Raw genomic sequence first — 23631 nt, 5'->3', positions numbered from 1 at the left:
CTCAGTGTTAAATATGAGGACATAGGTATACCAATTAATCTCTCTTAAGATACCTTCCTATAAAACTGAGTTAGATTCTCAGGATGCAGAGAGTTACAGATATAAGTTCACATATACCAAGACACTACATAGTTTTGCATTTAGACATTTGTAAATCACACTCCAAGCTACTGAGTATTATTATATTTGAGTACAATTTGTTGAGACAACACTTGCATCCATAAGATGACCTATCACCCAGTTTCAGGTTTGCCATTTGCATGAGCTAGTTCAGTTCCAACTACCTATGCCTTCTTAAAAGAAGAGTTTTGTACTTACTGTCCTTACAAGGCCTCATTCAAGAACTGTAATTTAAACCAAATTAACCACATCAAATATCCAAGTAGTTTAGAAAACACTGAGGAAGCAATTTAAGCAAAACATGAACATGTTACATCTTTATACCTTCATTTTCCTGAGCCTGGATTTGTTATCATGACACCAAGCCAAGCAAGTCATAGTCTCTTGTCGTTCCAATGACTCTTCCACTTCTTTAGCAGTCAAAAACATTTCAATATTTACCAAGTCCTTCAAAAACAAAAAGAAAAGCAGGTCTTGTTAAATTGTACTGATACTTCACACAGCAACCCACTCTTCAACAGAACTGGAATACAGAGGTAAAGACTTCATTCTCGAGACCTCTCGTTTTTTAGGATAGTACTTTGCAAAAAGAGATTACAGTATATTTTAAAGACTGCCTTTCCATGCACTAAGATATTCTGATAGTGACAGTATTTTTCTGAGATGATTTACACAACAGAACTAGAAAAAAAGGAGTGAAGATCAAACCTAGGTCCTTTGCACAGAAAGTAACCAGATCCCACAATCACTTTGTGCACTTCATACAAGCTAAGGAGTATTTGGCTTCCTCAAAGCTTGGCCTACTATGTCAACGGGATCATGACAATATAACATTTGCTGAAATGAGGAAGAACTACGTAGAAGAGTATCTAAATCTACTTTACATAGCCATCTATAACTCAGTTTTGAGCAAAGTCCTACAATGGTCTGAAGTGTCCAATATATTTTCTCTCACTGGCTTAATGTAGAAAGCTCCAGACCTTCAACTGCTTACAAAAATTCCGTTTACATCCAACACTGATGTGATAAAACAAAGTATCTACATTAAAAAACAGTTAGGCAAGGGGTGGAGCCATGAGATTCCTCAAGTGCCTATCACAAGCAGATGTTTTTGAAGAAAAAGTGGCAATCTGGTACCAAATCTGCCCAGAGCAAGCCTGTAAGATGGCTGTGCTACTTTGTAATTACTAGCAGCTTTACACATTCATACCAGTCAAGACAAACACAACTGAACACAATCCAAGATCTAGTAGGGTATCAAAAAATTGTTTTCCCCCAATACATTTCCACTGGAAAAAGACTTAGGTAGATGTTCCCAAATGATATGAAACTGAATCCATTCTGAGTTGGCACCACCAGAAGTAATTTCAAGGCTGTGCATAAATGTGCCATACTACAACAGTTCATACTTTGCTGAAGAAAATATGCTGTGGGAAACCATAATTCAATACACAAATAGAAATCCAATACTACAATATTTGTTTAGTATGCACTCTAATTTTGAGGAAGTTCATTTTTATGTAGACTTCACAGCAAAATGCTGAAAGTTATATAACCGAAATGCTGAATATCACAAATATTACAGTAGCTCTAGTGAACAAAACCACTCTCAGATGGCATTTCCTGCTGTTAGAACAGCTGAATATACTTAGTCTTAGACTTCATACCTTCCAGGAGACAAAGCTAAAAAAAGTAGCAGCATCAGGCATATCACATTCACATCTTGCATTTCAACTGCCAATTTTTCCTTATAAATACAAGTAGTCCAATACTGAGAAGCGGACCAGACCACGTTAGGTTTGTCAGAACGGCTACTTACAGAAATGTGAAGAGGCCACATGTATTTCTGAAGTGCAGCACGAGCTTCAGCTTTACTAAAGATTTCTCTCTTATGACTTGAATGTGAGTTGACACAGTGGTAGCAGTTGACATGTAACTGTATTTTACAGATCGTAAGATCACAGCAACAAAACCATGATACTACCAAAAGAATACAAAACTAAGATTTGACTTTCACCGAGTCCTCCCATTCCCTTAAGGATAAAAAAATAATCTATTTAATCAATGTGTTGGCAAACAGACTGAAAGAATGTCAACTTATTCCACAAGAACAATTTTTTTTGTTGTTAATAAAAACATGAGAGCAATCCTTTTTGGCAGCCTGAAGTTCATCTGATGATATACTCAAGTGGAAAAAAAAAGAAGTGCATTATTCCCCTGTGTGTGATAAGGTGACCATATAAATACCTGCTGCCCATGTAACTCATCTGTGTAAGTGATTTGACATATAATAAAGCCATAGTCATTATCTTGCTTGCATATTTTTCCATACAGCTGCTGAATAGAAAGACCATCCAATCTGTGTTAAAAATAGTATCTTCATAGGTCTCCTCAAGCTTAATTGAGCTATGTGCCCCTCTGAACAAACAGCATTTGCTTTCACACCAAACTAAAACAAAAGCATTTTCTCCTACATAAAAAAAAAAAAAAGACTGGATATGCTAGGCAGAAACAAACCACTGGTTCAATCTAATTTTTTAGCTTTTCATACTTTAAGCTTCATCACAAAAAAAAAAAGCAGCATAAGAGTGGCATTTAAGTCAATGAGCTAGTAAGACAATTCCAACTATAAGCATTTATCGGTCAGGTGTTAGTACAGCAACCCTCAACTATGAGCAAAAAGATCGCAGTCGTTGCTGAGGCAGACAAAATTATCTCAAATAAAAAGAGAATTCCTACATTCCTTCTGAAAATTTAAAGAAAAAAGGTTCTATTTGGTACAGAAATGCTAATCAGATTTGCGGTTGCCAAAAGCAGTCAAAGCTTGGCAGCCATCTCTGTTAAATAGACAGTAGGTATCTAGAAAACAGAGGAGAACGTTTTCAGTTAAAAGAGTTTCTTTCAGAACTAACAATCACATTTAAATTGCACCAATCAATAGGATTTTCTTCTCCATTGACTAGATAGAAAGTTAGGGAACAATATAAAAAGAGCATTAAGAAATCCATTCGTAGGGAGAGAAATAGCTTTTGCATTTGATAAAAAGTAGTTAGAAGGCTTAATCATGCAGATTGGTTAAAAGAAAAATAATACAACAATCAGGCAATAAACCTTTAAAAAAAACAACAAGTGCTCATGTCAACCAAGTCTGTGGGGTTTTTTTGGTGATTTTTTTTTTCTTAATCTAATCATGCTTTCTTATTTTCCTTTTTTAGCAATGCCTACTCTTGATGGCGTATTTCATTAGCTAGGACTAAGGAAATAAAAAAATGGAGTATCAGAGGATTATTTGGCTTAACCAAAACCAGCACAGCTCTTCTACACAGGCCAGTACTTGAGTACTACTTGTCTGCCACATCTTACACGGACGGGAACCAGTTAACAGCATCAGCAGTTTTAAGTATCTCATGTTCCAGTCAGAAAAATCCCCATTAATACCCTGATCCTGAACAGTTTTCTGAAGGTATTCTGCAATTCAGAGTTGCATAGGCAGTAGGCTGTACAGAACCATTGTCTTTCTTGGTTCCCAAAACAGCATTACGATTTAATATACTGCTACAAAGAGCCCCTCTTACATAATTTGTTTGTATATAAAATCAAGGAAATGTGAACACACAATTTGACAGAAATATTGCCACCAGTTTTGCAGATGGAAAAAAGCTGAAGCAAGAAATCTGTTGCCTTACACCCTCCCCTCCAGCTGACACAGCATTGGGCATCATGGCAAATGTTTTCTTTGTACATAAATTAAAAAGCAATTCTAAAGTCTTTAATTACCATCTTTTGCAACACTGTAAAGTCTTCCTTCATTTCACAATTTCAGTTTTCACATTGTAAAAAGCAATTGAAATTTTACTTCCAGTACTGCAGAAGTATAGGAGAACCCTGCACTGCACAAATTATTTCAGTGTTGTTATCAAACCGTAACTCATCACAGACCTTCCAGCCTCCCGTGTGTAACCATAATGATTTTGCCTAGATTACCTTGCCTCAACTTGCTTACAAATGCAGAATACCTGATGTTGGGTAGGAAGACTGGTTAACATCAAGCTTTCATTTAGTTAGGCTTCTACAATTGTACTGAAAAGGTTTCAAATGGTTCAAGGAGGAGAACTCTGTAAGTATTACTGACAATTATCTGAACACTAAAGAGGGAGAACACAACATAAGCATTCTTCTTCCTTCTAGTACAAGGCAAGGTTTATAACTTCTGCTTCAAAAACTATGGGACTAAAGTGAACTAATCCTCCCTTCTATTCAACAGTCACTAACCAGATACCAAAGGTTAACTATTTAAGCACGGGATGAACTTTATCATAAAATGACTATTTAATTCCATTACAACAGTGAAAACTTTAGAGAAAAACATTTACAATTAGAGAAGAGCGCACATGAAGGCTGGGGACACTGGAGTGGAATCAGAAAGACTAAACAAAGAATACATCTATCCATCACCCTGTGCTCTGCCCGATTTACATATATATAGCTTTTAAAATATCACTGCTTCTTTTTAAGCTGCAAGTGCCTCCAGGGAGGGAGGTTACCAACCCTATGAATCTGCACAGAACTCCCATTATTAAGGTATAAAATATTATGAAGAATAAGGATTCTTTTAAGATGACTATTACTACATACATACTCCTGGCCAACATAAAAGCTGTATCCCTGTATGGCAGCTCCATTTTCCAAGAAAGGTTCTTAATGAGAACATCTCAAGCATGTACATGCACATCCCCTCCGAACAGCTTTTAGACTCTCTGGTCAGTGTGAGGAGTTGTCGGGGGCCAAATTCTCAGGGGATCCCACCCCATGCCAGGTTGCTCTCCTTAGCAGCATCTTGTTTTCAGGAGACTCTAGCACCTGCCCTCACTGGAGTCAACACTGGAAAGATCTGAATTTTTTCTCCAGAGGGGACACTCAGAATAAAGCTTACATCAGCTACAGGACAAACCTGCAGGAAGCCAGGCTCATGAATTCTAGAAGCCATGGAATACCTGCTTTGTACTGAAAAAGGTCACTACTTTAAACACTAGTTTTAGACACCAAAACTCAGGAAAATGAAGACTTGCCCAGAAGTTCATGAATTCACATGGCTGTGCAACAAAAAGGAAGAAAGAGTGGTTCACAAAAATACAGTGAAGGTTATATGAAAAATAGCTGTGCATACGAAGGTGGTAGGGTAATTTGGTTTTAACTGGTAGGTAGTTTAGCTTCACATGAATTTGAAATTAAACACAGCTATGTCTATTTTAAAGCTGTGAACCAACTGAGAAACTGGCAACCATATATCAAAGTGTGAACTACCTTTAAATTAAAGCCAGACAAAGTTTGTAACTTTAAGGTCCTGCACAATTAAGAGAAATCAGTAGTGAACTGGAAAAAAACCCCAGTAATAGTTCCGCACATTTACAGGAGCTAAGCAAACACAAAAAACCAAAGTCTAGCTATAAACAGTGAATGACTATCAGACTTGTTTGCCTGCTTTCTCTGGTGGAACTTGAGCAACTACTGGTAATATGCTCAAGAATTTGCACAGAATTCTCTGATTTCAGAGGACCTCAAGCAAACTATTCACTTCACTACAAACTGACTGCACCTCAGTAGTCAATGTAAGATATCAAAGTTCACCAACAACTTCACCCAAGACTTTTGTCTTAGTCACATACTAGAAGTGACCTCTCTGCACATGGCAATTTAAAAGTGGCCCAGGATGCCCTTAATAAGCTCTTTCTATTTGGACATCAGCATGTAAGCAGAAGCTTTCACCTAACTTTTAAAGGGGAACATCTTTGCATTGTAACTATACCTGAAGTAAACCAAAATTTTTTACTTAACTTACAACCGTTCATTAGTTGCATGGTCACAACTAAATGCAATATGCAGATTAACATGAGAGGCAGAGTGTCTGTCACAGCAGGTGAAAGTTTGAACTTCACTACAAAGTTTTTAAAGAGTCAGTAATTATTTTGTCTCTAATATATAAACCACTGTTTTGATTAGTTCATTCCTAAATATAAAAAGCAAATTCTTCAATATACAGTTTCAGATTTAGCTGTGTGGCTCTCAATTTACCAAGAAAACTGCTCACACATTTCAGTATCAGATACAACAAACCAGCAACTTGGCATTTGATCCTACGTCAAAAATACAGCGAGATGCTGGCCCAGGTTGCCCAGAGAAGCTGTGGATGCCCCATCCCTGGCAGTGTTCAAGTTCAAGGCCAGGCTGGATGGGGCTTGGGGCAACCTGGTCTCGTGTAAGGTGTCCCTGCCCATGGCAGGGGGGTTGGAATTAGATGGTCTTTAAACATCCCTTCCAACCCAAACCATGAAAAATGACTTAAAAATAACAAAAACATAATTTCTCTAGTAACAATATAGCTTTTGCTCGAAATTTATGTAGTTCATGTGAGGGGTTTAATTTATGTAACATTTTAAAATTTGGAGCAGTTGGGTCAAGTCATTCCTCTCAATTTGTCTCCACTCAGTATGTGAGTTCAAGTACTTTTATGACATCTCCAGCCACAAGTCTGGAAAGCTGTCAGGAGGAATGCATAATAAAATCCCTTATAATTCACATTAACATTTACGCATCAAAATAAAGCCTAGAATATTTCACATATAAAACATGAACATTTATCAAGGTTCAAACCCAAACAGAAACAAGTACCAAAACACGCAATACTTGATATCTTCAAATCCCCCATGAGCTCTTCTCAAAACAAGATAATTCATCAAAAAGTTAGGCTTAAGATAAAGATTTGATTCAGGTGGAAAATACAGCATTTTGTAAAGAAAGCCTCCTTGGTGGAAAAAAGGTCAAAATATGATACTATGAATCACTTATTTTATACAACAAATAGCCTAAGATGCTGTTTATGTATTTTTTGAACATGCAAATTGTTTATTTTTAATTGCTTACTAGCATCAAAATGAAATTGAAAACAGGCCAGGATGCCTCAGGCTACCAGTGGCTCATTGCCAAGGGTATGTACCAGTGACAGTTTTAATAAGACTACCTATCTATACATATTAATTACATGCATACGAGCTCTACCTTAATATTAAAAAAGGCTTTGCTGATGCACTTTAGCATTCAGTAGTACAGTAAGCATTTGAACTACTTGTTTATGAAATACAGTAATCACTTAGCTTTTTAGAAGTTGTTTTAGAGTTGTGTTAAGCTTTCAATGACTACTCGCATACTGAACTACATACCCTCAACTTGCAACATAACCTTCAATGTAATTTAGTTCTATAGAGTAAAACAGAAATGCAGTAATAAATAGTTACAAACAAAAAGGTCAAATTACTCTTCTATATTAATATATTAATTTGTTAAAATTTCCTCTGAATAATACACAGCAAATCCAGGGATCATCTAAATGCCATAATTATTGTTACACAACTCTGGAAGAAGGCAGACACCAGGAGCTACAAGGTAGACAACAGAACTAACTGGGGAAGAAGAAAGATGTGAGTGTATTTCTGCAGTGGGAAACAGCAAAACACACATCAGTTGGCAGGAGCAGAAAGGCTGGAACACACCACAGTAAAACTGCCTACTTGAAAACATGTGCAGAAGGAAACAACGAGGTGCAGGTGATGAGTCTGACAGTGCAACAGGCTTTGGTGTCAGTAACATGAATTGAGACCACCACACAATTCTTTTGCCCCTAATATATGGGGAGGAACAAAAGGCTGCTGGTGACAACAGTTTCTTCAAAGTCAATGCAGACTATGTATAAATTGCATTGAGATCAAAGGGAAACAAATTATTAGGAAAACAATGGCATAGGTGGTGACAATAGAGCAACATCAGTTACCGAAAATCAGTTAAAATGAGACACAAATTAACATTAAAAGGCTTCCTTACTCTCTGCTCATGATGTTGTCTGAAGTTCATTAAGCTACTATTAAGTGTTACAATGCTACACACATTAACAGGATTACAGAAAATAAACAAAGTAATTGACAGAATGTCCTACTCAAAAGCCAGCTGCGGAGCTAGTTGCTAGAAAAAAGCCGAGACAGACAGCCAAACCACAGATTCATCAACAGAAGAGCCAGAAAAGTTTTTGTCTACAAGTAAACACAGCATCCCATGGTGTACAAAGTTGAGCTTTCACATAAGAGTATCTTCTGCGACCTCTGTGTAGCACAGACCTTTTAATCTTAGCTTGTTTTTTTAAAAGCCCCCCAGTAATTTACGTTGACTGATTATCTGTCAGAACATTTTGTCTAACATTAGAAGATACTGGTATTTCTTTTGGCGACTGGTTCTAGTGATTAAATCATGTTATAACATTTTGTCTGATATCAAACTAATTTTTCTCGCTTTGATTCTGCAGACTGTTTCCTCCCTAAGGATAATGAAGTTCTTTTGTATACGACTTTTGCTCTCATACTCAGCAAAAGCACCCACCCAGTCATCTTCTCCTCCAGTTTTTCTAACAGCTTTCCTAAGGTGTGGTCACTGAAACTTCATGTATATATTCTGGTACTGACTGCTCCGAAACCAAATAAAAAGATATGCTTCATCCTCCTGCTTTTGCTCATGCACATAAGCCATTTTGGTAGAGCAGTTGCAGCTAGCACTTAAGTTGGTTATTAGCAAGCTGTTTTCCAAATGCATCCTCTACTCCTGCCTCAGCAGTTTTTGTAGCTCAGCAAATAGCTGCACCTTATCCAGCAGTACATTATACCATGCTAAGTACAGCAATAAATGACTATGCTAGAGCAGTGTGACAGCCTCTAGAGCTTAAGATGCATCATTGGGCAGAAAAAGAAAAGCCTCTAGTCTCCGCTCCACCATGGCCATTTTCTGTCATAACCTCTTCTAGTAACGACAACTAATCCTTTGTCAGTTCAGCGTGAGCCCTGCAGCATTTCTCCAAGCAGGATCAGTCTGTCTTAGCAGCTACACGCACTCTTTGACAAAAAGTTAACTCCTGTTACTTAGTAAGAGAAAATGTTAAATGCAAATGTTAAATGCAAAGTAACATTCACACTCTGAAGGAATGTCTGGCAGGAAGGATTTACAGTCGGCAAAATCTGAGAGGCGTAACTGAAACCAAACCTTTTCTGTATCTAGGTATCTAGGGTGATAACACCATTCTCCCTTCAGATAATTTTCAATTCAAAAATCTTTTTTGAATCACTAGCTGTGGGAAAAGTACTTGGGGGGCAGGGGAGGAACCGGAGAAAACTGGGACCTAACAGAAGCATAGCGTTACAGAAAACTTTTTAGGGTAAAATACAGCTATCGCTTTCAGGGTGGTTGGCATGCACAGAACCTACTTTACCACAGCTCCCTCATCAACACACCCTGCCAGCTCAGCACCTGCTGATGGGAGTAACAGAGGGTGGAATGGAGACCCCACAGCCAGGATCTGCTGTACTCCCTACAGGAATGGGAACTTGATGGCACCACACAGCTGATAAGCTGTATAGCACTTGTCACATGAAGGATATATAAGATGTCCACTGCTGAGCTGACCATTGTGGCAAAACTACTTTCCTCAGATGCAATAATCTCAGTGTAATACTAACGCACACCTCTATCTCAAAGTTACCTGCCTCCAAGGTACTACTGCACCTCACTGGCCATGTGTTACCAGTTAGTAACAGCAATATGTATGACTAGAGTCACTCAAACTCCACCTAAATGTAAAGAAAATTGACTAGTCCTGGACTGGAATAAGTTCAAAGATAGTGAATTGTTGTCTAGACTCCCAAATTACTACAAATTGACTCAGTGTTTCTCTCCAGCTGTTATGAAGGGACTTTAATTGAGGGAGTCAGCCTTGGGAAGGATGGGAAACAATGGATGGCAAGAAGAAGATTGTCTTAAGTTATGCAGAAAGAAGTCCCCACCTGAGGATGTTCTGGCTGCAAGAGCAGACAAGTTGATAAAGTGTTGCAATCGACAGAAAGCTGGTTGAAAGTAGGTAATCGTGATAGTGGGAGTCCACAACCTCCAGCTCAAAGACACATCTCCCCCCTCCCCCCCCCCAAAAAAAAAAAAAAAAGAAAAAGAAAAAAGGGAAAACGCTGCTTAGAGAGCATGTGTAGTTAGTGAAAAACTTCAGCAGCGCTATCTGAGCATGTGTACTAATTTACACTGGAAATGAGAAACTTGTAACCCATCCTGTGTATGATAATGGAGTATGCAATGTATTATAAAGTATAAAAAAATATACAAACGAGGGGAGATGTTAGGGAAGAGTCCATCGTAACTTCTGGGATCAGTTGACAGGCTGAACCTGTCTTCTCCCCCATAGGGATGCCTATTGGGCAAGAACTTTATGACTAACTCATGTTAACTGTTATTAAGTGTTGTTTTAAACTTGTTTTGCAGTCAGTATATTATAACCAGCAATCTTCAAACCTTACTGTCACAAATGTGTATTTTGTATAATAAAAATCTTCAGCTGAAGTTCATTTTGTTTAAGTTTGTGGAGATATTTGAGTAGTTGTTTTAAGTGATTTAACCCAGTGGCAAATAGGTTGGTCTAATCACCCTCCAATACAGCGAGCTCCCAAAATGCTGGTAGCAGACAGGCTGGTTCTTGTCTTTCTTGGGAAACGGACAGGCTGATCAAATATAAAGGGTTCAAGGAAGCCCCCCTTCTTAACACGACACTAGCTTTCCAGACTAAGTATTTAGTCATAAATTAACTCTGTTATGATACACTACAGGCAACCCATTTTGTCTAAAATAAGTGAAAAAATAAGACAAGCTTTAGATTGTTGGCATTTCAAGTGTCAAATGATTCATAATGAGAAAGTTTATTATTCTGCATTGATCTTGACTATTTCACATTTACATAATTCTAATGCCCAAAGATGCCAGAGAAACTGCAGATGTAAGGCTGTTCAGGAATTACAGCACTTAGGAATTCAGATGAACACACCCAGGCATTCATTATACCAATCTAGCAAAAGTTGCCATGCCTACACTAGGAACAGCCAAAGCACTGTTAAAGGAGCCCGAGTTGCTTGTCTATAGCCTAGTACTCTAAAGTAACTCTAAGCACCTCAAGTTAACATCCTGGCACCTTTAAATAAGTCATGCCAGTTCAGGAGCTCCTTCATACGTAGTTCTCAAACATTGCTAGTGTGGGAACAGCAAGTCATAGGAGACTGACAAATAGCTCCAGACAAAAGACACCTTTTGCCATTCAGCTCATATTTAGAAAGTCAGCTTGTCCACATTCTACGTGACAGTGAAGCAAAGAACACATTTAAACATTATGCTGAATATTACTTTAAAATTGAAACGTTATGAATATAAACTTGTTTGGATGAGTTAATTTAATACATACTTATGTGTTTGCCTACAAGCCATTCTTGGACTGCATGTCTTAACAAGGAAGACTTCTAAGGGTACACTGGTATGATTGTTAAGAGAAGTACTTATTCAGCTTTTAAGATCATATGGCTTCCTTCAACTCAAACTTATGTTTTCCTAAACATTCACATGAATTTCTTACTGAAGCAATCACATGTTACTGACATCCATCCTGCTCAAGTATAAAGTTTATTGACCCAATGCTTTAGAACTGTATTATGTAGCTTATATGTCATGAGTCCTTTAAATTTAACTCCAGATTTTAAAAATACTAAAGACTGAAATTTAAGTCTCCTAGATTTTTAAGTTTTACTCTAGATTTAAGTTTTCACTCCTACTTCACCTAGCCATATCAGTTTAATCTGAATAGTCATTACAGGCTTTTGGACTGCTGTATCAAACAAAGCACATGCTGATTTCTTCCATGTATACATGCCACTATCAGTCTGCTATGGTGATCGTCCATTCAAAGCAGAACACAGCTCTAGCAGTATTAAAAGACTCAGCGGAGCACAGATCAGTCTTCAGAAACACGGAAGCAATGTCTTACCTGCACATTCCTCCTGATGTGCACATGTGCCTCCAGCTACACATGTTCACTGACCACAGAATGCCTTTATCCTGCATATTCCTCAGAGCAAGGACACCAGCTACACAGTCATAAGAAACTTTCCACCCACTGGGACACGCAAAGACAATCAGCTTCTATAAATATGGAACTTTCCTTAAAAATCAAGCAGCTATGGGTTCAATACCATCTGCCCTCCTCTGTCAACAACCAAGAACTAAGCTTTGGAGAGACCTAAGCAAACCTAAGCCTATCACATTTTGTAGAATAGTACTCCTGGAGAGCATTTTTCATTCACTTTGAGTTATGGCTTAATACCTTAATACCATTCACTTGGAGTTAAGGCTTAATACTGTTCCTGTTTGTGATGCTCAAACATGCAGGTCATTTTACATCTGCCATTTTTTAAGAAAGTCATCAAGCAGGAACATTGTCAGGGAAAGGATGACTTCTGAAGTGGTAGCTTCAGTAAGATTGTGCCCCAAAACAGATGCAGAAATCATTCAACAGTATTCTACTGAGGTCTCAGCCAAAGTAATCATTTCAACATCGAGGAACTTTCATAAAGCAAGGCAAGAACCTTTAATTCTGGGGTTGAAAAAATGAACAATGACATAGAATACTACAAAGAAGGGATTAAGCCCGACTTTGAGAATTCCAAATTTTTGTATTCCAAAGGACATCAAATATGATTTCATAACTTCCTGTAACAAAATTAACCCAACTGAACATACCTGAATTTGTTGTAGGTATTTTTCCAAATACTCAGGTTAATCCATTCAAAATTGTTGCCAAATTATGAAAGCTAAAGCTGTGTTTATGCAGCAGCAGAACTGAACCAAACTGGAGAGCGGAGAACTAAGGATAATCAGCTTTTTCAGTGAACCACTATTGTTTTCATTTATATTAATCAAAATTAATTTTTTAAAAATATATTTGCTATACCAGTTTGAAAGAACATGATATTTTTTCAGGATGGCTTTGCAGGATCTACCCTGTTTTGATATTCTCCAGGGAATAGCCACTACCACAGATTTATAAAGTTCTACTCAGGAAGGAAACCATTGACAAAACATGAGTATCTGAACTCCCACTTCAAGAAAACTGTTCTGAGGACTGCTGTCAATTGCTTTAATACTGCCCAAAGTGTCAAGAAGCCCTTCTAATACAGGTCAATATTCACAACCACCATACATCTAAATAAAACTTATGAAGTCAAAAGAATACCCCCCCACCACCCCCACGCCACCCCCCCACCCCCTGCCAATTCTCAAAAGCAAAAAGCATGCTGTGGTATTAATGCAAATGGCTAGTTAAGTATCATTGAAGGATGATGCACCTAATTAATTACTGATCTAAGAACACTAATTTGCAAAACTCTGATTGGCATGCATAATCCACGATGCAAGGTCTAGGTAGCTAGTTTTAAGCTATTTAAATGAGTTATTTCAACTCAAGCATTCTCTTGTAACTTCAGCCTTACAGTGCCACTGCCCACCCTCCCCTGAGGTGCAGTAGTTCTTCTGTCCCTCTGGTTTATAGATGTCTAAATTATTTGCTCCCTACCCTCACACACAAATACTCCACTTAAATTCATGCTATTTTTCACAGGAAAAAACACTGCCAATTGTATAGCTTTTGTACAGTATGAGCATTAAACCAAGAACATATATTCTTTTACTAAAATAAATTAAGCAAAGACAGAAAGCAGATTGACAGCATATGATAAAAGACCGGCAGCTTCAGAATCTGGGTTTGTTTTCAATCATATAGGCAAAAATCACTATGGCTATTACATAATTAAGAACATAAGGACACTTTGCTATTTTTTTTTCTTCCTAACCTATTAAAAGAGGGGCTATAAAAAGTATGCAATTTAAAAAACAACCACCCCTAGGAACAGCAAACAAAGCACTACATACCTAATTATAGAACTTATCTACAAACAGCAACCAGCTTCCTACTGGAACACCACATTTCCAAAACTAGATATGCCTATCAATTAATGGCACAGAAATGAGATAGCACTTAATGTAGCAGAAGATGGAATCGTTAAGTTTAAGTTAACAGACAACCCTGCCAGCTAGCTGAATATATAAATCTGCAGATGAAACAAAAGTGTGTGTTATCAGTAGTGTTGCACTCCAAGGTCTCAGAACATTATGCAGTGTAACAAGCTAATATTGATGAGCTTCTTCTGTATGCAATAACAAAAACTTAACGTCGTGTTCGTATCTTCAACACAAACTTTCATATCATTAGGAAGTCAGAAAATATCAAGCAAAAAAGTCTGCAATAGAATCCCCTCCACCCCATATTTACTTTAGCACAAACGTGAAATTTCTGTCCTTGACTATCAGCTCTTATTTTAATATTACTCACATTTTGGTTTACTTTCTCAAGCAGTATTGCTCTTCTTTGAAGGCATATCACTCATTACATGTTTGTAGTTTATTTCTTATATTGCCATGTAACATTGTTTTATATATGCCACATTCCTAACTTGAGCCAGTTCATAACCCAGGTATTTAAATTTCCCTATAATTTTTTCACATCCAGCATTTTTCATAGCTGTTTGCTTCCTAGTTTATAACCATGGCTTTTAAGTGCTAATCTTCCATGACAAGAATTCGCAAGAATATAATTTCTATGAGGGTAGTTAATTTAGAAAGCAGACTAGAATTTGTCACAGCCCATCAATAACTATTAGAATTGGACACTATGGTGTCTAGTTGGATCTTTGAGCAAACTGTCTGCTGTATATTATTGGCAAAGATATGAATGATTTAAGGGTTTGCTTTTGGTCACTGAAACAGGAAGCTTTCTAAACTGTTTCCACCCATGAAGTATCTTAGCAGCACTGCAGGTCTCTTGGCGTTCAGAAGCCACGCAAGGAACTTAAAACAAGCAGGTTGAGACTTGCTCCCAAGACTGGTCTAACAGCTACTGAAAGATGCTTAACCTAGGATCCACAAGCTACAGCTGAAAGAGCAGTTTCCCTCAGCCCTTTCAAATAGCATCAGAGGGCACTTTTAGCCATTTGGCCTGCAATCATAGAAACAGAACCACAGAACAGTTGACATTTGGACCTCTGGAGGTTGTGTAGCGCCCTTGCTCAAAGCAGTCATCTACAACAGGTTACTTAGGACCTCTCCCAGTTCAATCTGGGTTGGAATACCTCCAAGTGCAGGGAGACTCCACACCACAGTTTGTCTGCTGGGGAGCCCAGAACTCAATACAGCACTTCAGATGGGTCTAACCACTGTTGAGCAGAGGAGCTGCGATCACCACCCTTCTGCTCCTGGTGATGCTCATCCCAATGCAACCTACAGCACTGTTGATTCTTTGCCACAAGAGCACATTGCTGAGTCATGCTCAACTTGTTCACCAGCCTCACCTCCCACTGGTACAGAAGTTGAGCAAAAACCCCACATTTTTTTCAGGTTCCTACTTAGGGTAATAGTGCCTACCCCCAATGGTAACAATATTGTCATATATATATATATATCAGGTAACAGATGTGGCCACAGCAGTATGCTTTCTGAACCCTGCAGTGGTAGAGGTATTTATCAATGTTACAGTTGAGACTACAGTAAACAAAGATTACTTTGGGTAAGGGAAGAACACCATGATATTTTGTAATTTCTGCAGTAAAGTTACATTATTAAGCATCAGAGAACATTTCAATGCTCATATACTACAGCAAAAAAGTAACAAACCCAGAAGTTATTTATTAAACCAGCAAAACCACAAATTCTGCATGACGATCAAGTCTCAGTATCTTACTGTTGTAAAAGCTGTTCACAATGAGTATCACCATACAGTAGAAGAAGACTGAATACAAAGGTGAGATTGAGGGAAGTCTATCCTCATTTAGTCAAAATGTAAACTTTAATGTTGAATAAAATGCATAATTTAAGCAAACTAGAAGAAATATGGCCTCAGTGCATTCAACATGTGCAACTAAGTTTTGTGTTATTCAAATTACTTTGATATTATGCAAACAAATACACTTAGGCTTGAAGGCAAAAGTTAAATAAGGTTATTTAAAACTTTTTTTTAATGACAAAAGTTTCTATGTGGCAAATAGAATGAAAAGCTTTAAGGCTTCACAAGTGCAACGCTTAGTACCACACGGTGTTGCAGTGTATCATGACAGACTTCCATGCTCATGTCTAAACCAAAGCTGAGCATTAATCAATCAGGCATAACAGAACTTGCTATGAAAGCAAAGACCTAGTAGGTCTTTCAGCAGACCTGGCAGGTACATTAACACGATGATTCAGCAGGAGATGAGCTGTGCTCAAAACAGGGAGACGTCTACCAGAAGTAGAAGATCTGCTGACCATTCAGCAGCAATTATCCCAGAACAATTGTCTTTTTGTTTTTATTCACATGCATGGGCTATCTTTAGTGAGGCACAGCAGCCTCTTCAGGACTATTTCCTATCAACAGTTTGTAACCCACTTCCCCTCTCCCTTCAATTCAACCTCTGTTTGCTGTTTCTTTTTTGGTATTTACTGAAATCACTGCTGGTTGAACAGGATCAGACTGGTAAAGCAGCCAAGAGGTAACAGAGACACATGACAGATACGCTCATTGTACAAGGCAAACAGGTACATATGCCGTAACTTGACCCCTGTAACAAAAGTTTCTTCCTCTGAATTCCAAGAGCGTGGATTCATTGTTCTGCATAAAGCAGCTACACCAGGGTGCACAAACTCCAAGCACTTCACAAGCTATGGAAGCTAAACCGACTAGATAACCAGTGAAAAGGAAAGTAACAACCACAGAATTGTAAATGACAAAATAAGCCAAACAGCAAAAGTTTCTATGGACCATGCAAGATTATACTGGCTAATAAAAACCCCAAATTGTATCAAGATTTATTTTCCAAAGTATAAACCAGATTTCCTCTCAACGCATTAAAGAGTAGGATAATACAACAACAGTTGTTCCTGCAATCAGCATATGCTGTTCTCCTCAGTCTGGTCACACATATAATGTAAGTGTGGCTAGACAGAGGGAAGCTCCACCAACTGCTTAATCAGCAGCCTAAAAGCCTCTAGCAATAAATTCTGTATGACATTTCAGAATTATTCTAAATTTAATAGGGCAAGGTGTTTATCTAAAAGCATTTAATTTGTGACTAAAAGTTATGCCTTCAATTTTTACTTATTTAATACATTAAAATACAATTTATGCTAAGTAAGGAGAACAAACCTCAGGCCTAAAAAGATTAGCAGATAAAGATTAGTAATAAAGGCACACTAATACATAAAAATAGCTGCTACAGGGCTAAATAAGCTTGTTCTTATTTGCCAACTTCCTCTTTACTACTGTTTTATAAGTTAGTGCACATTGCTACTAACCTCAATACCACTTTGTCTCGCTAGTTTTACAGCTGTATTGTAGTAGCCACAGCGTAAAAGATGTTCCACCATCATACGATCCATACGTTTCTTCTTCCACATGTTTGCAGCAGCTGGCTGGTCACTACTATGTTCTTTCAGGTGTTCAATCCTGCGTTTGCAGAGTTTTGCACTTTCATCTTCAGCCTGGATTGACTCAACTGCCTAAAAAGTAAAAATTAACAGCAACAAGTAAAAGCCATAGATTTTCAATTTGCTTTTGAAGCAAAATACAGTAAGAATTGTTTGTAAGCATTCTTAACTTTGTATATTTACTCCAAATAGCATTTCTTTTATTTAGACGTTTCCTATGGCAGCATGTACACTTCAGCATGGCTGGTCCAGTTCTGAGATATTCTTACACACAAAGAAGTTTTGACTGATTTGACATTATGAGTATATGCATTTTTTCTGCCCAACGTGCAGTTAGTCCAAAATCAACAACTTATCAACTATAGCAGCAACTGCTGTAATAGTCTGCAAAGAGCTTTGAGAAGGTTTGCAGTCATCTTGTCCGAACAGTCGAAAATCATGAATTTCCACCTCTAATCTATGCATAGCTTCCTCCTGAAGCAGCTGTCCTACTGAATTAGTTCTACTGCGGAGTGATGCAGAGTGAACCCACATTACTTCTAATACAATGGAGTCATTTTAATCAGGCATATAATAATGAAAGTTACATAAAACATTTGGCTTCTTGACACCTTTAACTCAAGGATTTTAAGAGTAGTTTTTCAAGAATTATCAGTTGCAGAATGACTTTTTAAACCAATGTATTTACATGCCCCTTGAATATCTCTACAGCTTTTTTCTTAATTAAAAAACAAACATCCTGGTCATACTTACTTTCCTTCAACCTTAGTTATACAGCTGATTAGTTATGCTGCAAATTTTACCAGGCTATTTTATTAGATATATATATTGTAACCCAAAGGCAGCTGACTCAGTATACAGCATGTGACAAGTATGGGTTATGCCAGGCTACAGAATACAAGAAAGCTCGCCGTACTTTTATATGCTTGCTAAAGTAAAAGCAAACCAGAAGACTGGAAAGGTACTAAGCCTCCATCATCCGCGATATATTACTAGTGATGCAGTTTCAGGTTGGGTTGCCTCACTCGTGGTGGCTCTGAACTCACTGGCTTGTGTTTGAACAACTGCACAGCTATAGCAGCAGGGAAGCCCATGCAGGTTTGCCCACCAAGCACAGACCAAACAACGTGGCTAGCTTCTAGTAGCCCACTTTGCACTCCGCGCTGGCACTGCTGCCTTCCCAGTACCCAAGATATTCAGGCTACAGTATCATACTTGGGTAACAGCTTCACCTCTGGAAGCACAGGTTGGTTCCATTCACTTTTACCACGCACGTTGATTTACAGACTACTTCTGGAAGGATCAGTATTTAAAAAGCAAAGTGAAATTAATGAAAATGTGCCCAAGAAAAACCTATCAAGCATTCACCCCAATTAAGCTTGACTCTGGTCTGGCCCTTGATACTAAATTCAAGTATCTAAACCCCCAGTTTCTATACAAAATAGTCTTTTACCTAAATTCACGTAAACATCTATCACATGAGTTATTTTTATTACTGAATACCGAGTTACTTCTATTACTGAATGTAGCTTTCTTTTTTAGCATATGGTTTGGAGATCAGTATTTTGTTTAAGTTATAAACAGCCTTTTCGTACTGAGCAAGCAAACTAACTCGAGCCAAATCTTACTTTCACTTGTTAGATGTCTGCAGTGTTATCAGATGTGAAGGCAACCTCAAGAATTATTATTCTGAATAGAACTAGGAGAATTCACGGCAGCCAAGCACAAAGGTTGAGCCCCTTTCTTATTCCAAAGGGCTCTCCTTACATGTTTTTTTATCTGGACTTACACATCTCTTGCTGTTTTTTTAATCCCTCTAAAGCATTCAGAAAGGCTACAGATTACTTTCCAAAACCCTCTGAAGCAGAAGTCTATCTGGACTTGCTCTGCTGTACATTAACAGAACTTGACGGAACAAGCATATTAAACAAGGTACAAAAGGGAAAACAAAGGCCTTAGTTTCTCCAGGATCATTTTCAGAACCCAAGAAACCTGCTGTGCTGGAAAGCTCTTTTTTAAGAGTGAGTAAGGTGTTAAATAAAGGAACCATCTAATTCTATTATGGCCATCTCAGCAGTTCATCAGATCCTTGTCTAAACACAGGAGAAAACAGAGATCCTATGTGGATCCAAAGGCCCTAAAGAAAACAACCATTTTGCTCGGGGCAGAGATTACAGAGAAGATAGTTGGAGTTGAGAGTCTGGAGCAGAAACAAGACCTTTGTATTGCAGAAGACTTTTACTGCTAAATGGATTATTTTTTTTTCTCCTTTTGTTCTTTCTGAGCTGCTATAAGATTCCCCACAGTCTTTCAGGCAGTCGAAAACAAATGAGCAATTACACTAAAATGGAATCTTACACCCAAAACATTCAGCAATGCCTTCAGACACACCCCCGCAGTCAGCAAAGATTTAACAAGTAAATAACTTACTCCTCCACATCATTACTACACACCTACAAGCAAAATCCAACACCTCTTTCAGCAACAGCAGCAATTTCTTTCTGTAAGTAACAGAGAAGTGAAGAAAACATATCCTTCAAGAGCCCTAAGCCTCACCAACCAGATGAAAACAGCAATTAGATTTATGAAGTCTTTTGCAGAACAGCTTTTCAACACCTAGCTAACCTGTTCAAGCAGAAAACCCCAAATCAACATACATGACAGTATTATTTTCATGTTACAAACCTCCAAGGTATTTCGACGCTTCACTTAATATAGTCTCAAGATTTGTATCTGTTGGTTATTTCATTTAAGTTTTAATGAAATGACTCTGCTACCATTTGTTTCATCTATTTATTTTTGGAACAGTACTGCTTTAAAGCCAGGCAACAGCACTATTTCAATTTTTCTGCAAGATTTGTTTTCAAGTAAGTGTTCTGATGAGTCTCAGGATGAGTAATATTCCCATCCAAAATAAGGATGGCTTATACTACTATGTGGTTCATGTATTTGACTCATTCTCCTTCGAAAGATCTGGTGAAGGCATGAAAGCTTGGCTGTATTTCATACGAGCATTCAAGCTAAACAGCTATAAGCACATTATCCTACTAAACTTTGTTTAAAATGCTTTTAGCAATATTCCCTAGGGATCTTCAAACCTGCAAATTCAGTGTTTATAAAATCCAGGACAACTCACACATTCTTTGCAAAGAAGCCTTGACATTGCATACAGCTAACTCCCCACTGGGGTTTAAACATTTTTCAGACTCATCTTCTACCTGTTTTGTTCTTAAATGATCAATTAATGCAACTGCACAAATCTTTCCATCAGACAAGCAGGAACTGATACAAATAAATTCAATTTCTGTTCTCTTTGTGTGTAGAGAAATATCTCTTCAGGACTATATATAATAATTTTGCCTCTCAACAGAGATTTGTTACACTTCGTCATGGAACACCAAGTCATGTTTCATAAGTGCAGTGAAGCAAGACACAGTATGTTTTGGTGTTCTGGGCATTCTAAGGCCTTTGACTACAGTGCCAGTAATACCTGTATCTTGGAAAAAAAATCCAAGCCAAGAGCATTGCAGAAAACTACTCCTGTTAAGTTTGTAAAGACAAAGCCATCAAAGTAGAATATCACTTACCTTTCGTTTCAGTACACTGAGTTTTTCAACTACTCCATCCAGGAGACTAACAACAGAATCCACAGCAGGACAACTGCTCAGCGTCTTCTCCAGCTCTGCCACAACCATTGTAACGTGGCTAGTCTCTCTATCAATGTTTTTCTGTGCAGCTCGAAACCGTTTGTTCAGTGTTTCATATGGCACCTAAATAAGAAATACCAAGTCATTAGACTTTCTACAGTAAAAAAAGCCAGGTCTTCTAGAGTTTAAAGAGCCTGATGATTTTATCTGATGCAGTCAGAAGACCACCTAGGTTCCAGGACACTAGAGGTCATTAATTGAACTTGAGTTCTCGTATCAAAGCCCTTATTTAAGCCCTCTCAGCAAGGAGATAACACTTCAAAACTTATGAAAAAAAACCAGCAACCAGAAATAAAAGCTGGTAGATTCTTTTCTGATACCGTTTTCACCTATCCTGCTCTGACTGTAGCAGGCACTGATGGAAACAGTTCAGGGAGAACAGACAGCAGACATGTGTGTATGTAAAACAGAACAGCTACCAGTTAACTACAGCTAAGATACCGCCCTTCAGAATACAGCTTAACTTTACATTTCTTTCCCTCAGGAGTTCATGAAAGAAGAGAAAGTCACCTTTGAGAAAGCATGTATAATGCATATTACCTACTGGGAATTTTCTGTTTAGTGCACCAGTGATTATTCAGGAAATCCAGTAAGTCTCCTGCCTACTTCTGCCCACGAAGGTCCACTTTTTACTACTAATTCCAGTAGGACTATAACAAATGCCAAGAGAAACTCCATGTAAGTTTTTTTTTTTAGTAAAAGAAAGCCTACACTGTATGACTAAGTTTGTTAAATTCCTGTACCGCTCCATTCCTTAGCTTAGAGGCTAATGAGTCTTGGAGGTCTCCTATCCTACTTGTCCCACAACTTTATGGGGCAGCCATATCAACACTGCTACTGACTGCCATTAAGGACATACATGAGTAGTCCGCAGCCTGGTCAAATTTTAGGGTACTGAATGACTTTGGGAAAACTTAGTTATTGTTAAGCTACTCTCACCATATTGCTTCCACTACAGTGACAGCATAAGCAATTTAGACTGGAAGTTCTATTCCTTCATGGAAACAGGAATTTTAAAACTAAAAAGATTCCAGTACTGTACACTTCATCCATCCATATCTTTTCATCTTGAAAAACTCCATGACAAGTTATTTCAAGTAGTTATGATAATCTTGACTGCTTTTCCATTAATCAAAGGCATAATTTAGCTAGCAATCAGAAACGCGAATCAGTGTTCTGTTTGGTACATATCACATATGTTTAATTACAAATCTTTCAAGTGTATCACTTCTAATCAATTATATCAACTTTGCGTCCATTTTCTTCCTTCTAATCAACTGCACACAAGGAAGCACCCCCAGCACCCACTCTCCTTTTGACTTTTATCAGGAGAGAAGTGACTGCATAACCGTTGCAGTTCACAACAAGAGATGCACTGAGAAACAGTTTAGGTTCAGAGTAAGTATGATGAGCCAAAGCACTTTCTTTCCAAGACTTTGTGTAACCCACAACAGGTTGTTCTTATTTGTAGTAGAAGGATACTCCTGGTAAGACATCAAAGAGCTTCTCTTCTCAGAAAAACTGAGCTGATCTACTTAATGATCTCAAACCAAGACCTAAGCAAATGATGGAACAAGCCTTTACCACAGAAGTATCAAGCTAAAACAACTGTTTTCCTTATACGTATTCCCCTAAAAATCTCAGCATCACCCCCTCCAAAACTCAAACTACATAAACCATCACAATTAATAGCCTTCAATACCTACTTAATTGTCTATGTAAAAATCTTTTTTTCCATCTTTAGCTCTTATTTCCCTTCTCCATTTCCACAAAAAGTGATTAATGTTTTAAAGCTCCACAGAGAGGTGGTTTGGAGGGCCATTATTTTGAGATCTCATGCTTTTGAGCGTGGAAACTTGTTTCTGACTCTAAGACTTGATGCCAGACAGCATTAAGACAACTTCTTTTGCCCCCTGCATTTTTTTAACTATTCATTGAAAACCAGGCTTCCTTCAGTTACTTGCATCTACTGAATTTGTGCAAGTACTTTGCTAATCAGCTTTCTACAGGACACTGAAAAGCTACATCAATCAATTTTTAGAAGCTACTACTCATCTAAGTATCTGTTTGACTACAAAGTGTTTTTGTTAAATTTTGAGCAGTCAGTTGAACTTGACACACATCTAGTCAGTTTGAAAAAAAAAAATCAGCTTTAATATCCCTTTTCCTTTGTTTCTTATCTGCACACAAAAGCAACGAGAGTTCCCATTTTCCTTGCCCTGTCTCTTTAGCGTGCAAATTTCTGGCATAATCTGTGTTCATACGACATTTAGAACAATTGGACTTTCCACTTCAGCTGGCATCATGGTATGTAATTTATAATGTGACTAGGTGTAATAAGTTTTTGAATCTTATCTTTTTTTCCTACCCCCCAAAAAAT

At 37.9% G+C, this 23631-nt stretch overlaps 1 protein-coding gene across 3 annotated transcripts in view; it reads right to left on the bottom strand.

Annotated features, from left to right (window-relative positions):
• The window catches only part of MAEA (macrophage erythroblast attacher, E3 ubiquitin ligase), a 54438-nt gene that overhangs the window by 15729 nt on the left and 15078 nt on the right, over nucleotides 1-23631 (bottom strand). For all 3 annotated transcript variants that reach the window (XM_080366862.1, XM_080366861.1, XM_080366863.1), the window contains exons 2-4: nucleotides 21132-21314; nucleotides 17413-17616; nucleotides 445-567 (exon numbers count right to left, since the gene is read on the bottom strand). In XM_080366862.1, the coding sequence (XP_080222988.1) occupies nucleotides 445-567; nucleotides 17413-17616; nucleotides 21132-21314 (510 nt within the window). The remainder of the gene's footprint in view (nucleotides 1-444; nucleotides 568-17412; nucleotides 17617-21131; nucleotides 21315-23631) is intronic.

Source organism: Falco punctatus (assembly GCF_963210335.1).
Source record: "Falco punctatus genome assembly, chromosome: 1".
NCBI lineage: Eukaryota > Metazoa > Chordata > Aves > Falconiformes > Falconidae > Falco > Falco punctatus.
Note: the sequence above shows the minus strand (reverse complement) of the source record. Positions and strands in the feature narration are given on the sequence as shown.